This window comes from Agelaius phoeniceus, chromosome Z, assembly GCF_051311805.1.
Source record: "Agelaius phoeniceus isolate bAgePho1 chromosome Z, bAgePho1.hap1, whole genome shotgun sequence".
NCBI lineage: Eukaryota > Metazoa > Chordata > Aves > Passeriformes > Icteridae > Agelaius > Agelaius phoeniceus.
The window spans coordinates 91,594,422-91,610,113 of record NC_135303.1 but is presented as its reverse complement, the minus strand read 5'-3'; the positions used below and the strand labels follow the sequence as shown (position 1 = coordinate 91,610,113).

The 15,692-nt window shown below is 50.5% G+C and overlaps 1 protein-coding gene across 4 annotated transcripts in view; it reads right to left on the bottom strand.

Annotated features, from left to right (window-relative positions):
* ARK2C (arkadia (RNF111) C-terminal like ring finger ubiquitin ligase 2C) overlaps window positions 1-15,692 on the bottom strand; it is a 55,550-nt gene that overhangs the window by 35,145 nt on the left and 4,713 nt on the right. Inside the window, exon 1 of one of the 4 annotated variants that reach the window (XM_077171368.1) lies at window positions 14,572-14,692. The exons of 2 other annotated variants lie outside the window; for them this stretch is intronic. In XM_077171368.1, the coding sequence (XP_077027483.1) occupies window positions 14,572-14,641 (70 nt within the window). In that variant the 5' untranslated portion in view covers window positions 14,642-14,692. Of the gene's footprint in view, window positions 1-14,571; window positions 14,693-15,692 lie in introns of those variants that run through there. One more of the 4 variants, XM_077171370.1, reaches the window with a different exon arrangement.

The following is a 15,692-nucleotide window of genomic DNA, read 5'->3' as shown; positions in this document are numbered from 1 at the left end:
GATTCCCTCTCTGCATGTGTCCCATGGAAAAATGTTTGTACAAGGGCAGGCTGCTGCCATGCTGTTCCCTTCCCACTCCCTCTTGCTGATGCTTTGAGGATCAAAGCCACTTTTCCCCCTTTGACCAGCCAAGGCCTCCCACAGGCCTGCAGAGCATTTTCTGTTCATCCCCTCATGTTCAAGGGCAGTTAGGATGAGACTTTGAGTAAACTGGCCTGGTGGAAGGTGTCCCTGCCTGTGGCAGGGGCTGGAACTAGATAAGCTTTAAGTTCCATTCCAAAACCATTCCATGATTCCATGATTTTCAGATATCACCCTCCCAGGGTGACAATATGTGACACTATGACAATAAGTGTGTTACCACTGCTGGTAAGGTGACCCAAACACAAACAGGGCTGTGCTTCTACCAGGAGCAGCCTAAATATCCTATTTTTGGCTTACATGCACTCTTTTTTCCCAGCAGCAGGCAATTTTCTGCCGTGCAAACCATGGACACACACGACCAGGAGTGGGAAGATGCATCTGGAGGGCACTGGGTCAGCCCCACGGAGGTGGGCAGCACATTTACAGACTGTAAGATAGCTCAGCTTTTAACAGCTCGGCTTTTATCAGCTCAGCTTTTATCCATGTATCTCACCCCTGCTCCTTATGGAGAGATTTCCTTCCCAAAGGACCTATTACAGTGTCATGGCCCTAGATTTCCTGAGGCATTTAGGAAATAGTAATCTGATCTTTTGTAGAGTCATGGAATTGTTTAGGTTGGAAAAGACCTCTGAGATCACTGAGTCCAGCCATTCCCCCAGCACTGCCAAGGCCACCACTAAACCATGTCCCCATGTGCCACAGTCCCCAAGTGTCCTTTTTTTGGACACTTTCAGGGATGGTGACTCCACCACTTCCCTGAGCAACCCTATAAGAGAAGAATTTTTTTCCTAACATCCAAGTAGAATACCAGGAATATTTTATCTGGCCCTGTGCCAGCCCAGAACTTCCTTCCTCCTGGCCCCAGAGAGACACCTTCATCTGCTCCAGACTGAGGAGCCAAACAGCTGGAATGGCTCATTCTCCAGCTTTATTTTCTTCTGGCAAGGACCTTATGCTGAGAACCCTGCCTGTCCTGCTGCTCCAAGGGGGAAAGGGAAGAGAGGGGAACAGGCAATAAACCTGTGGTCACTGCAGACCTACTCATACCTGTTATCTTTGGCACTTGCAGAGCAGACACTTGTCAGCGCTGGGGCCCAGCTGAAGCCCAAAGCCCAGAGAGAAAGGCAGAGGTTTGTGTGTCTTGAAAATCCCACAGGAGGAGAAGAAAACCTTCTCCAGCCAGCCTAGCTTGTGACCCAGATGCACAGATGTTCCCAGCTGTGGACAGCCTCCCCAAGGAAGGATCCCAGAGCAGATCCAGGTGTGTCATACCCCATGCATCTGCCTGCAGGCCCCATGGAGCAAGGCCTGCAGCCAGGCACCGAGGATGAGGGGTGACCACATCCCAGATCCACTCTGGCAAACATGGATTTTTAGAGGCGACAGCCCCAAGGCCAGATGGGGACCACAGGGAGCCAAACTGCAGTGAGGAAGACGCCATGAGGTGCCGTGAGGCGCCATGAGGTGCCACGAGGTGCCATGAGGCGTCATGAGGAGCCATGAGGGGCCATGAGGGGCCATGAGGGGCCATGAGGCGCCATGAATGAGGGGCCATGAGGCGCCATGAGGGGCCATGAGGGGCCATGAGGTGCCACAATGTGCCATGAGGGGCCATGAGGGGCCATGAGGGGCCATGAGGTGATGGGTGCATCAGGAGAGGCCCCAGAGGTGAGGGCCTCGGGGTGACAGACCCTGAGCACCTCAAAGAGACCAGGAGGGGGAAGGTGAGGCTAGAAACACAGAATCATTTAGGTTGGAAAAGCCCTCTAAGGTCACTGAGGCCAACCATTCCCCAGCACTGCTAAGGCCACCACTGTCCCATGTCCCCAAAGTGCCACATCCATGTGGCTTTTAAACCCTCCAGGACTCCACCACTGCCCTGAGCAGCTGTGCCAGGGTTGGGCAAGCCTTTCCATGGAGGGATTTTCTCTGATGTCCAACCTGAGCCTGCCCTGGCCCAGCCTGAGGCCGTTCCCTCTGCTCCTGTCCCTGTTCCCTGGGAGCACAGCCCGACCCCCCCGGCTGTCCCCTCCTGTCAGGAGCTGTGCAGAGCCACAAGGGCCCCCCTGAGCCTCCTTTGCTCCAGGCTCAGCCCCTGCCCAGCTCCCTCAGCCTCTCCTGGGGCTCCAGCCCCTTCCCAGCTCCGTTCCCTGCCCTGCACACCCTCCAGCCCCTCAATCCCTTTCTCATTGTGAGGGCCCATCCAAGTGGGGCCGAGAGCATCCCAAAATTTCCCACCAGTCCAGGACAAACAATGTGCACCACACTCCTCCCTGCAGCACACAAGATCCTACCAGGAACCTGTCCAGCTGCCAAGTGGAAAGAAAAATGCACTTTTTTTTCGCTTCCACATGTGACCTCCAGGCCTCAAGGATTTTTTACTAACTACCAAATTTAATTTACTTTGCTGTCTTCTCAGTGCTAAGGCTTTGCATTGCTGGGCCTGTATTGTTTCTGATGCAGCCTGCTGGTGTCCACAGAAATTTCAAATTAAATATCAGGCACACATTAAGGTCAGGCAGCTCAATTCCATTAGCAGGCAGCCAGGCTCAGCCTCTCTGTAATGAATGCTGCTCTCGCCTCCTAATGATAGCAGCAGAGGAACTGGGCAGTGCCAGCTTGTGGTGATTGGCACCCCACTGACACTGGGGACCACTAAATTGATTTTAAAATTCCATTCATCTTCTGCAAATCGTGGCTTAAGTCTTCCTGACCTGTGACAAATCTTCATGAGCTGCAATTTGAAAGATAGAGCCAAGAGGAAAGGGAGGAAAAAAATGCACAAAAAACCCTACCAAAAAATTCCCCAGAGCAAGAAATATATTTCAGCTAGGTTGTTCTGCCTCAGCTTCGAGCCCTCTCCCCCAGGTATGATTCTGCACTCACTTTGTGAGAGAGGTTAAAGGTTTTTTAACCCACTGCCCACCACAAAGAGGACTCAGAGGATCCAAGGATGCTACAAGAGCCTCCCTGTTGCTGGACTCTGGGCATTGGAGGAGTCATGATCAGCAGAGATCTCCTCCCCATCATCATTCATGACACCATCCTGACCCACTGCAGCACAGCCAAAACCACAGCTCACAGCTCCCTGCTCGTGCAGCTGAATGGGCTGGCTGCTCTCACCCTTGGGCAAAGGAGACCTACAAAGTTATCAGAAAATGGTTTTTCCTGCACCCTTTAGCACAACAAACTCCAACCCAAGGGTGCAGACAGCTCATGTCTGTACCAGAGTTTTGCGCCAGAGTTTACACCAGAATAGTCCAGGCTGAAACTTCCTCTAGATCCACATCTCAGAGGGTGCTGAGGCCCTGGCACAGGGTGGCTAACTCATCCCTGGAAGTATCCAAGGCCAGGTTGGATGGGGCTTGGAGCAGCCTGGGAGAGTGGAAGGTGTGTGAGCAGCACCAGGGTTTCAGAGATACTTCGAAAATTCTCTTGGGGTGAAGAAAAGGACACGGGGAAGAGGGTGAAACAGGACTTGGAGGCACTACCACAGCACAAGGAATCTGGGTTTCAGGCTGTGAGTTCTCACATTGTTATTGCTGAGGCATTTGGGAGGTTTGTAATAGCTCTTTTACTCTGTAGAATTCACCCTTCCTAAAGAAAAACATTTATTCCCCTCAAATACAAATAACAGCTAAACACAGGCTGATGAGTTTAATAGTGCAGTTGTGCCTATTAAAGCAACTGCAAAACCAACATCAAGGCATTTCACATTAATTCCCTCTCAGTGACTCCAGATCTGATTCACTTTGACAAATCCCCTGCTATGAAGAAGTGGCCACAAATCCCCACAGCCCTCTCTCAGGTGGCATTGAAAAAAACATTGCTGTTGGACTCGAAAATTTTGTCAAGGTCTGTCAGGGAAAGAAAACCTGTTGATCAGAGCAGCCAGATAAAGAAGTTGTACAGGTAGTGCCAGCAGATGGGTTTTCCCCCAGATCAGTATTTTTAAGCAGATTTCATTAGAGAAGGGGTGTGAATCTCTCTTCCCACTGCTGTAGTGAGTGACCTTGGGAAAGTGCCTCCCCTTGGATTTTAACCAAATAATGTTAAAGCTATTATTTAAAAAGTAAGATTTATTCATGTCTTTGACATTAAGAAAGAATTGAGGTTTTCATTTTTCATTCAAAAATCTCAGCTTTGTCAGTTTTCTGTTTCATTTCCAAATCTGTTTCCTGAAGAAAGCAGAGACATCTGATCAAGGTTTTATGTCTAAATACAATCCTCCAGACATCTCCTGTAACACATTTCCTCAAGAGTGACCACAGAAAGGAGGATATGAGACAGAAATCTGCTTTTCTCACCCACATTTACATTTACCCATGAATTTTACATGCAAAGGAACAGAATCACCTGCATTTCCCTGTTCCCTGAATTTTACACCCAGTGGCTTGCAAGACAGTCACTGGTGCATTGTGCAGGTGGAGAAATGAAGGTAAGAGATCCAAAGCTCTTGCTCAGCCTTAGGAATCTCCATTCCCAGAGATTCTGATGGGGATCTGCAGAGCTGGGGGTCAGCATGCTGTGCCCACACCCACCTGAACCCACACGAGGATGTTTGGGAAACCAGGAGCACTTTGGGAAGAGCTGGGTTCTGCTCCAGGTGCTGGGCACAGATATTTGGCCTCGGACCACACCCATGGTGGTTTGGGTCACAGAGTCCCAAAAGGGTTTGGTTTGGAAGGGACATTTAAAGCTCATCCAGCTCCACCCCCTGCCATGTGCAGGGACACCTTCCACTATCCCAGGTTGTTCCAAGCCCCATCCAGCCTGGCCTGGGACACTGCCAGGGATCCAGGGGCAGCCACAGCTGCTCTGGGCACCCTGAGCCAGGGCCTGCCCACCCCCCTCAGCATAAAAAAATTTCCTTCCTGAAAATGTTCTTCCTACTCAACTCTTTATGGGACAGCTGGGACAGATCAAAAACCATAATGAAAATAATCCTCGATTTTCCACTTATACTGTCAGTTCACAATGTAACTGGACCTTTAGAGAGCAGAAAAAGATTACAAGGGTTTTTTCCCCCCCAGTGCTAACTGCTGAACCCAGGAGAAGACTTCTGCCTGGGTGGAAATAAAAGAGCACAAATAACACTAACCCATGTAATATCCACTGGATGGGGGTTCTGGCAGTTATCAAGCAGAGGAGAGAGGAGCAGCAATTACAAAGCAGTATTTCAGATTAAACCCAGCTCTGAGGGGAAAAAAGTAACATCTGTTTGAGACACAAAACCTGTTGACACCTCAGAACTCCCAGTTATATACAAAAAGGAATTAAATTTGGGATCTGAACTTCTCAGTGATGTTAATTAAAGGCTGGCACCTCTAGAACATCTGATGAGCCACACACTGAATTTCTAAAATCTTTCTGGTGCTTTTGAGAGCGATGGACTACAAAGCATCTAACCCTTCCCCTCCATTCAGAAAACGCATTTTGAGCAAGCAAATCAATCTGAGCCCCCAGTTAGGAGCTCTGGGCTGGTTCAGAAGCTGCCCAACATTTGGCAGGTCTGCAAACATCAAGCCCTGAAGAGGTGTCTGCTGGCTGTCCCCAAGCCCTGAATACCCTCACCCAGGAAGCTGGTGGACAAAATCCTAATTCCTGACTTTTTTGTACATTCAGAATGGGAGCAAACAGCCTCAGGTTGCGACAGAGGAGGTTTAAATTGGATGTTAAGAAAATATTTCTTCACTGAAGGAAGAAATTTTCAGGTCAGACTTTAGAATGGGCTGCCCAGGGCAGTGTTGGAGTCCCCATCCCCGGAGGGGTTTGAATGCCCTGTGGATGTGGCACTTGGGGACATGGGTCAGTGGTGGCCTTGGCAGTGCTGGGGGAATTGTTGGACTCCATGATCCTGGAGGATTTTCCCCAACTTTAAGGATTCTATGATTAAATGGTTTTGAAGTGGGCTCACCCCTACTTTTTACAGCAACAACAAAAGCTGTGCGGAGGGCAAACTTCCTCTGGGACCCTGAGCTCAGACATGCTCCTGAATGCCCCATTTTCTCAAAGACAAGGGGTGGCTCATTCAGAAAGGTGCCCAGCCCTGCAGAGCAGCTCAGCAGGCTGGACCAAGGTCTCCTTTCCTCTCAATTTTGCAGGAACCAGCCAACAACCTCCTCCACGCCAGCCTGGAGGTGGAGACCCACAGTGCTCCTGACCATCACCAAGCTGCCCCAGACCAGTGTGGGATTTCTCTCTGTGTTGCTGTTTTTCCCTGACATTCTGGTCCATCACCTGCTGCCCTAAGAACTTCCTGAGCTTCTCTCTGTGTGTTACCCTGCCTCCTCCCCTATCACCCAGCACTTCCACCACAGAGCTCAGCTAAAATCTCCCCCACAGATGAAAACTTCCCAGGAATTTTAAGCCCTGCTCTTTGCAGGCTTAAAATTATAATAATAATATATATAAATATATAATATATATAAATACCTTTCTCCCCCAGGCAGGTTGTGTCCCCTGACAGACAGAAAAAGCAACTCCTACAGCTGATGGGCTGCACCCCACCCAACCCCAACTCAGATGTGGGGAGCACACCACTCACCACGGGTGTTGATAACAACAAATCACTTTTCATTGGCTTTTTGGTGCCTGAACTTTGGCAAACACTTCACATTTCCACCATGCTGTTGTGCTCTGGGCTTTCATCTCTTTCATTTCTTTCTTTCTTTCTTTCCTTTTTTTTCCTTTTAATCTCGAAGTCTCATTATATTTGTTGGCTTTCCCAAAGCTGCAGCTCCCTGGCGTGATGCAAAGTGTGCACGTCATGGCATCACTAGAAAAGGGCTTGTTCTCTTTTGGGGGTGAAAAAACCCCAACAGCAAACAGGATCTGGGATTGTTATGGACTGGGAGGGGCACTCTGGCTCAGGGGCAGGGTGCCCCTCTGCACACCCACCAGCTCCATTAAACTTACCTCCATCAGGCTGCATTCAAAAAGGGCTCCCAGGGCATCTGCAGAGGTGGCAGCTCCAAGCAGGGGTTGTTGGGTGCCCTGGTGCATCTCTCCTGCCCTGCACCACCCTGCTGCCAGGCCCTGGCACCTCTCTGATGCCCTCTGCCCCTCGTGCTGGCCTGGATGTCACCTCTACCTGCAGGGAATGCTGCCAGCCAGTCGGGTTTCTGCAGAGCATCTCCATCCCTGTTTCCCATTTAAATTGCAGGGCATTAGGAAGGACCCCTTGCTGCTGCTCCACTCCCATCATGGGGCCAGAAAGCTGTGACCAGTTGTGCCATTGCAGCAAAAAGAGGAGAGGCACCAGTGCTCCCTGTTCTGTGAAAGAGCACCAGCCCTTCAGCACAGGGACTTCCTGCACAGCATCCATCAAAACCACCACCCCCACCAAAAGCAGTGTTTTCTGGAAGTGAAACTGGAAGAGGGATGTGTGCCGAGAGCCCACTTGGCACCACACCACGATGTTCCTTTCTCCTGGCCAAATAATGAACGTGGCTGCTCTTTAAAGCCAGTTATGAGAGAGATCTGCCCAGCTCTGTGCTCCCAACACCACTTATTACACCATCCATCACAGCCATCCCCCACAGCAGCAGCCAGAGGACAGGGCTTGCTCTTCAGCCTCCTCATCCCTTCAGCCTCCTCATCCTTCAGCCCACACGGAGCTCTCAGGGAGCTCAGGACACATGGAGAGCAGTTCCTTACCCTCCCCTACAGCAACACCAGGCCAGTGCTGAAGCATCTCAATGTTTTCAGCAGGTTTGGGTCCCAGAGCCAGCACCAGCCACGAGGGAGATGTTGGTGCTTGGAAGAGGAATGTGAGGAAGGAGCAACTCCTTGCATCCACAAGGGAAAGCAGAGCAGGTACTGTAACACATGGTGGGAAATGAGACAGGTGAAGGTGGAGAAGTCTAGTGAAGGTAATGCCAAGAGTGGTGCTGGCTAGGAGGAGGGCTAGTTTGGGTATCAGGGAAAGGCTCTTCCCCAGAGGGTGCTGGCACTGCCCAGGCTCCCCAGGGAATGGGCACGGCCCCGAGGCTGCCAGAGCTCCAGGAGCCTTTGGGCAGCACTGCCAGGGATGCTCAGGGTGGGATTGCTGGGGGTCTGTGCAGGGCCAGGGTGTGGATTTGATGATCCCATTTGATTTGTGGGTCCCTTCCAGCTCAGATGGATTCTCAGGCTACTCATGCAGCACACAACCAGGCTCAGAAGACATTTGCTGAGGAGCAGCAGAAGTTGAGTCTGCAGAGAGAGAGAGGATGGGCCTGAGTCTGACAGTGCCAAGGCCAGCCCAGGGGGAAAAGATCTCCCTCATGGCTCAGTTTCTCACAGGAAACAGTGAGAAATGCTGGGCTGTGGATAAGGAATCCCAGGGCAAGGACAGGGGTCCCACAAGGTCTGCATGATGCTTGAGTGTGCTGGTTTGGGCTGGGGTAGAGTTAATTTCCTACACAGTAGCTGTTAGAGGTCTGTGTTTTGGGTTTTTGCTGAACACAGGGTTGATATCACAGAGATGTTTTTGTTATTGCTGAGCCAGGCTTGCACAGAGCCAAGGCCTTTGCTGCTTTTTGTGTGGCCACAGTGGTGAAGATAATATAAAGTGAGGGGAAGAAGGAGGAAGGGAGGGATGTTTGGAGTGATGGTGTTTGTGTTCCCAAGCCACTGTCATGTGGGAGGAAGCCCTGCTCTCTGGAGATGGCTGAACACCTGCCTGGCTGTGGGAAGCACTGAATTAATTCTTTGGTTTTGCTTTCCTCATGTGCACTTTTTGCTGTGCCTATTAAACTGCCTTTATCTCAATCCCCTCAGAAGTTTTCCAGCTTTTACCATTCTGATTCTCTCCCTGATCCTGCTGGTGGGGGATTGAGTGAGGGGCTGTGAGGGGCTGGATGGGGTTAAACCACAATGAACCACTGCAACACACCCCAAAAACTGCCCTGAGCTTCCCAGATATTGAGGTTTGGCCCTGGATTTTCCTAAAGGGGCTAAAAATCACTTGTTGCAGGAAGAACAGAGAGAACACCAAGCAAACATACCCGGCATCCCAAACCCTCTCAGGAGGAACCGCTTCCTGTCCAAGGGAACATGCCTTCCTTCCCCCTGACACACACCCTATTTTTCTTATCCTGTGACTACCTCCTGGCAATATTTTCCTTTCCCAGGACACCCCTGCACCATCCAGAAGGAGCACCTGGGAAGCACCACAGCCATCTGGACCTGGCAGTGCATTACTCTCCCTGCAGGTGACACATCCTGGCCCCCAAGGTGCCTCTGTGGTCTCCTGTGGCAGAGCACCCAGGATTTCCACTGGCAAGTTTGTAATCACACCTGCCAGACAGCTTTTCCTGCCCACAGCAAACGAGGCCATGGAGAAGGTGCTGTTTGCACCTGCAGGATGGCAGAGAATCACAGAATATCCTGAGTGGGATGGGAACCCACGAGGGTCATGGTGTTCAGGTCTCTGCACAGACCCCCAACAATCCCACCCTGTGCATCCCTGGCTGTGCTGTCCAAACCCTCCTGGAGCTCTGGCAGCCTTGGGAATGTGCCCATTCCCTGGGGAGCCTGGGCAGTGCCCAGCACATTCTTGGGGAAGAGCCTTTCCCTGATATCCAGACCTCAGCCCTAACACAGCTCCAGCCATTCCCTGGGTCCTGTCCCTGTCACCAGAGAGGAAATATCAGTACCTGCCCCTCCTCTCCCCCTCACAAGGATGTTGAAGACAGCAATGAGGTCTCCCCTCAATCTCCTCCAACTGAGCAGACCCAGTGCCCTCAGCTGGTCCTCACTCAGCTTCCCCTCAAGGCCCATCACCTCCCTGTGGCTTTCTTTGGATGCTCTCTTACAGTTCAATGTCTTTTTTTATGCTGTGGCACCCAAAAGTGCCCTCAGCACTTGAGGTGAGGCTGCCCCACCTCAGAGCAGAGCAGCAGAGACCGAGCTGGGTGAGACCAGTGAGGAGCAGAGCAGTGGTGACACATCCTGGTCAGGATTTCCACTCTCACTGTCATGTTGGAAATGACCTCTGGCCCTTCCCCAGCCTGGAAACTCATCCTTGATGCCAATGGAGGTGAGGAGGAGGGAGGAGCAGGGGCTGACATGGCCTTCCTCATTTTGTGACCTCCCACGCCTTTGCAAGACTCATCTCAGGCATTAGTAAAGCACTTTCTGTTGATTAGATAAATTTGATGGTTTCACAGTGCAAGAAAACAAAGGCAGTCTATTCCTGACCATTACATGCTTCCCAAAACACCTAACCCACCTCTAAGATACTTTAGAAATTATGTCAAAGTCAAACATTTGTGTATGAAAAACCCAATTTAAAAATCATGATGAATTGGTTTTATTCCCTCCATCCAGCTGGTGCTGTTTCATTTTTTGTCATAATATAGAATTTCACTTCTGGGGCTGTGGCCTATTTCATCTCCCTTCAAATGAACCATTTAAAAGCCTCTCCCCACCCTCTCATTTTGTTGAAAAACTCAAGGACAATATAAACCCAGGAAAATAAATTTTCAGCCAGTGAACTGGAAAATAATCATCATCATCAAAACCAGATATTCTTGTTTTCTAGTCCCTGGCAACCCAGTTCAATAGAACTGCCACCAGCTGAGCTGCTGGCCCACCACCCACTGCTCACCCATGCACTCCCCTGGTGCTGTGGGGACTGGACATTCCTTGCCTTGGGGCCCAATATCCATGCCACACTCCAATTTTCAGCTCACAGTTTGAAAGAAAAGCCTTGGAGGCAAGAGTGTGGCCACCACTGGTCAATATACTGCAGGAGGGAGGCAGGCAGAGCTGAGCAGCAGATTAAGGATAGAGATAGGTTTTGCTGCTGCTTTGATAAACTCGGGAAAATAGAGAATCAGCAAATCATTTAGACTGAAAAGACCTCTAGGATCATGTCCAAACTCTCCCCAGCACTGCCAAGGCCACCACTGACCCATGTCCCCAAGTGCCACATCCACACGGCTTCTGAATCCCTCCAGGGATGGGGGCTCCATCACTGCCCTGGGCAGCCTGTTCCTAAGCTTAATGACCCTTTCCATGAAAAAAAATTCCCTAATATCCAACCTGAGCCTGCCCTGTCCCAGCCTGAGGCCGTTCCCTCTGCTCCTGTCCCTGTTCCCTGGAGCACAGCCCGATCCCCCCGGCTGTCCCCTCCTGTCAGGAGCTGTGCAGAGCCACAAGGGCCCCCCTGAGCCTCCTTTGCTCCAGGCTCAGCCCCTGCCCAGCTCCCTCAGCCTCTCCTGGGGCTCCAGCCCCTTCCCAGCTCCGTTCCCTGCCCTGCACACGCTCCAGCCCCTCAGGGTCTCTCTTGTCCTGAGGGCCCAGAGCTGTCCCCAGCACTGGAGGTGCCTCAGCAGGGCCGGCACAGGGGACAGGACATGACACTGCCCTGGGCTGTGTCACACCCTGGCTGGCTCCCAGAGACCATCTGCTACAAATATTGAATCCCTACTTCCCATGAAGTAGCCAGACATAACCTGGTGATGGGAAATAGAGTGTAACTCTTCAATTTTCCTTTGCTTTTTTAAAATTGACTTTATCTCAACAACTTCTTTTCCATTTCATTTTCTCCCCCTGCCCTCCTGATGGAGAATCTGGGTGGGCATCTGGTGTCCAGTCAGGATCATCCCACTGCAGTTTCCACAGGAATTTCCCACTCAGACCAAGGAGGGCTGAGCAAAAACAGCTCCCCAAATGCTTTTGGTGCACACTGGATAACATTTTCTCTGTTCAGGCTCCTGGAGATCTGCCTGTAACCCTTTGATCTCAAAGGAGGCTGTGCACAAAGGGGAGAGTTTGGGGCTGCCAATGGGTTTTGCAGGGAAGGGGGCATTTTTTACAGGGTTGCATGCAATGAGGCGTTCATTATAAAAAAAGAAACAACTTTGTAACAACCCCAAGCCCGCTATCTCTGTACAGGAAGCCTCCTCATTCCTTATCTCAGCCCCAGGAGATTTGTGGGATATCACAAATAACAGCTGGTTAAGATAAGGTCTCTCTCCCAACACGCTGCTTGCTCCCAGCATCTGTAAAGCCTCATCCTGATGGACCTGAATGGACCAGTGCCTGGAGCTGCTACATCTCATCCCTTTTCAGTCCAACCCTGCTCTTTTCTAGACGTTTTGAGCAAATATTGTGAGGGCTCTTCCCTGCATCATTCCATGCCTTAGGCACCCATCTCCAAACCCTCCCAAACACCCTCACCTACCATCAGGGGAGCTCAGCCACCAAAGGCACAGCAAAACTTAATCCACGCCCTGTCCCTTCCAGCTCCTAGCACAGAGGGAATCCCTTAATTTCAATGAGGAAAACCCCGCCAAGAAGGAGGGGAGCTGTCAGGATCCCCCCCATGCTGACACGAAACCAGCAAACAAGGTGTTTATAGCCCAGTGATTCATAATACTGCAGTTTGCAGGAAACGTAGCGCCATTCATGGTTAAGAAATTCTCTTGTTTTCTGCTAAATATATAAAATAATCACTCATCCCCTGAGCAGCAGATGCAAATTACACCTAGCATTAGCCTCGTATGCCAACTGCTATAATTCTGGTGCAGCATGAAGCTGTTTCCCAAGGCTTTAGAAGTCCCTTAATCTGCCTTCTGACGTCAAATGACAAATTTCTTGCCTGGGATCATTAACGGGATGACTAATGAAAGCTGATAAGTGAATTTATAAATGAAATTAAAGATATTAATATTAAAGGCCAGGCTACAAGGGAGAGAAGTGTGGATTTAGCAAACCAAAACAAGCAGCGTGGTAATCTGCATGAGATTTACAGCTCCTATCCTGACAGGCAAACGAGTGGTATTTTCCGCCTGGAGGTTGTGGAAGCTGCCAGGCTTGATGGACACTTCTCCTGAAGCATCACCACCCCCATTACCTTCAGACGCTGACTGAGATTTAAAAAGCTCCTGCTCAAGTTTAACTGCAAATGCCAAAGCAGGGATTAGTGCACCCCAATAGTCTTTGCAAAGATAGCTTCACCACCAAACCCTCCTGCAAACAAAATACCTTTACTCTGCTGCCAACTTTTTTTTTTTCTCTCTCTCTCTCTTCTAAGATAAAAACACACCTCAGACTAGATTCTCATCTTATTCACCCCAGTATAAATGCCAAGCAACTCCTTTAAAAGCTGAGGAGTTTGGAGTTTTTTTGGGTTTATGCACGTACAAACAAGTTCAGGCCTTGCCAGATGGGAATCCAACCCCACGTCCAGGCAGCTTCACCATGAACCCACAGCTCCTTCCAGACTCCAGCTGCTCCTCACTGAGGCTTGGGGCCCTCAGGAGAGACTGCTCAAGTACCAGCTCCCACCAGCTGGTGATGGTCAGCCATGAACGGACCACACAAACCTCTCCTGCATTGCCCCAGGGCACGCAGGCAAACACAGGCACCTCCTCTGATATAAAACAAACAAAAAAAAAAAAAAAAGAGAGAAGAAAGCTTCCTTTTGTCTGCAGATGCCCCGTTTTCAGCAGAGGCAACATCAAAACTGGCTAGCTAGCTGGGCAAGTGGTCATGAGGGGTGACTCCTCATGCACCCACAGCCTCCAAAAATCCCAAGGTCCTGTGGGAAGTATCAGTGCCTCCATCTGGCAGCGAGATTGAAAGAAGAGTCAGATGCCACCAGGAGAATGAGGACTCCTAGAGACACAGAGGAAGCACAGCTGGGGAGGGCACATTTGTTACAGGGATGTTTCCCAATCCCTTCCTTCACTGGAGGAACCCAGGGTGGGGAGCAGCTGCAGCAAGACAGATGTCCCAGGAATGGTTTTATTGAATGCCTTTTAGAGACATGTTCCAGCCTGGAAAAAAGGACAAGAGAATGTTTCCACAGCCACTCTTAGCTCCAGAGCTGGACATATGGTTTGGTAGGCTGTCCAGTTCCATCAGTCCTGCTCAAAGAAGTCCCAGAAAGTGCCCATGCCTGGTGCTCTCCTTGTTTGGGGACATATTTGCTCTTTGGACCATTTGGGAAAGGACATGGAGGGGTGGAGCATGGCAACAGCTCCACAGCACCGCTCAGGCCTTCCAGAGGGAGGAAAAAAGAGGAAAACCAGCACCAGCCAGTGGCTCTGACTGAGCTGAGGGTCACCCACACCTCGGGGTGTCACTTCCACACAGGGCAGCCACTGGGAGCAGCTGGGACACCAGGGATGTGATAAGAGACACACAGACACCTGGATCCTTCCCCCAAGTACCAAAATCCTCACCCAAACATTTCCCTGCAGGCGTGCCCTCACTTCACAGACTCCCAGCCCACAGGGCTGCCCCTTACTCTCTCTTTGTCCCCACAACCTGCACCTTTGCTGCTGACCCCACTGGGTGCAGTCCCTCAAGCCAATGAAGAGATTCTGTTCATTAAAGAGCCACAAACCACACACACACAGCTCTCCTGCAGGCACATTTTGCAGCCTTTAAAGGGAGGGAGAGAAAACAACAGAGGTTAAGGACACTTACCAAGAGGGATCCACGACAGCATGGGCCAACCAGCCCAATCCAGCTGGGGCTGGGAAATGCAAAGGACCATCAGGCAGGAAAATGTGTGAGAAAAGGTCCTGGGAGACTGCAAAACTGAGCAGAGGAGGAGCAGAAAGGGTTAAGAAAAGGTGGAGAGGAGGCATGGAGCAGACAAGGGTTTGCTTTCCCTCCATCCTGGCTGCTGCTGAGCTCTCCAGCACAGGAGCCCAGTCCTTGCCACGACCAGGACCTGTTGCAAGAGGCTAAAGAGTGATTGCACCTTTTTTTTTTTTTTTTTTTTTGGTGAGAATTTAACCTTTCTCAAAAGACAGAGTTTTCTCACTAAAAAGGTTTAGGAGTAAAACAAGACCACTCAAGGATTTAACTTGTGGATCTCCCATGGGGTCCTGTGCAGAGTTGCTTGGGAAACCACTTTGCCAACCCCAACTGCAGACCAACCCACTCCATCTACCCAAAATCAACCAAAAAAGGGAGAAAATTACCATTTTCCCCACTGGGTGTTGTCCCCCCTCTCACTGCCTCCCTGCAGGTCCCTGCCCTGCAGCCCCACATTCCCCTTCTGCTTCTCAAACCTCCACATCAGCTGAAACACCTGCTGAGTGCAGACTTGTGAGTTTTGAGGACCAAATTGGCCATAAGCAGCACCTTGAAGCTCTACATTATGTGAAACCCCTTAAGATTAAAGCCTCGTGCTATCACCCAGCTCCAGGAGCTGCAGGGTTCTGCAGGAACACCCAAATTCCATGAGATGCCTGAGAGTCACAGCATTTGGCAATGCCATCACACCTCTTCCAATTGCCAACCAACTCTGCTCCTGGGGGTTACAGATATTGAAGACAATTTAATACAGGAGAAGTTGCAAATCTTCCCTTGGATTTCTCACTCATTAATTTAAAGCCTCCCAAAACGAGCACTCCCAGGTTAAGGGTGGGAAGGGCTTTTCTCTGCTGACCTGCTGCAGCACCTGTCCCTTTTTGAACACCTCTGGAGAGAAGAATCTTCCAGTTTAGACATGAGGTGCCCCAGTGCATGGTTTGGGGTTAAACCAGCACATAAAGGGGTGGGATGTCCATGTCCTTGCTACCCCCAAAAGAGCTGTA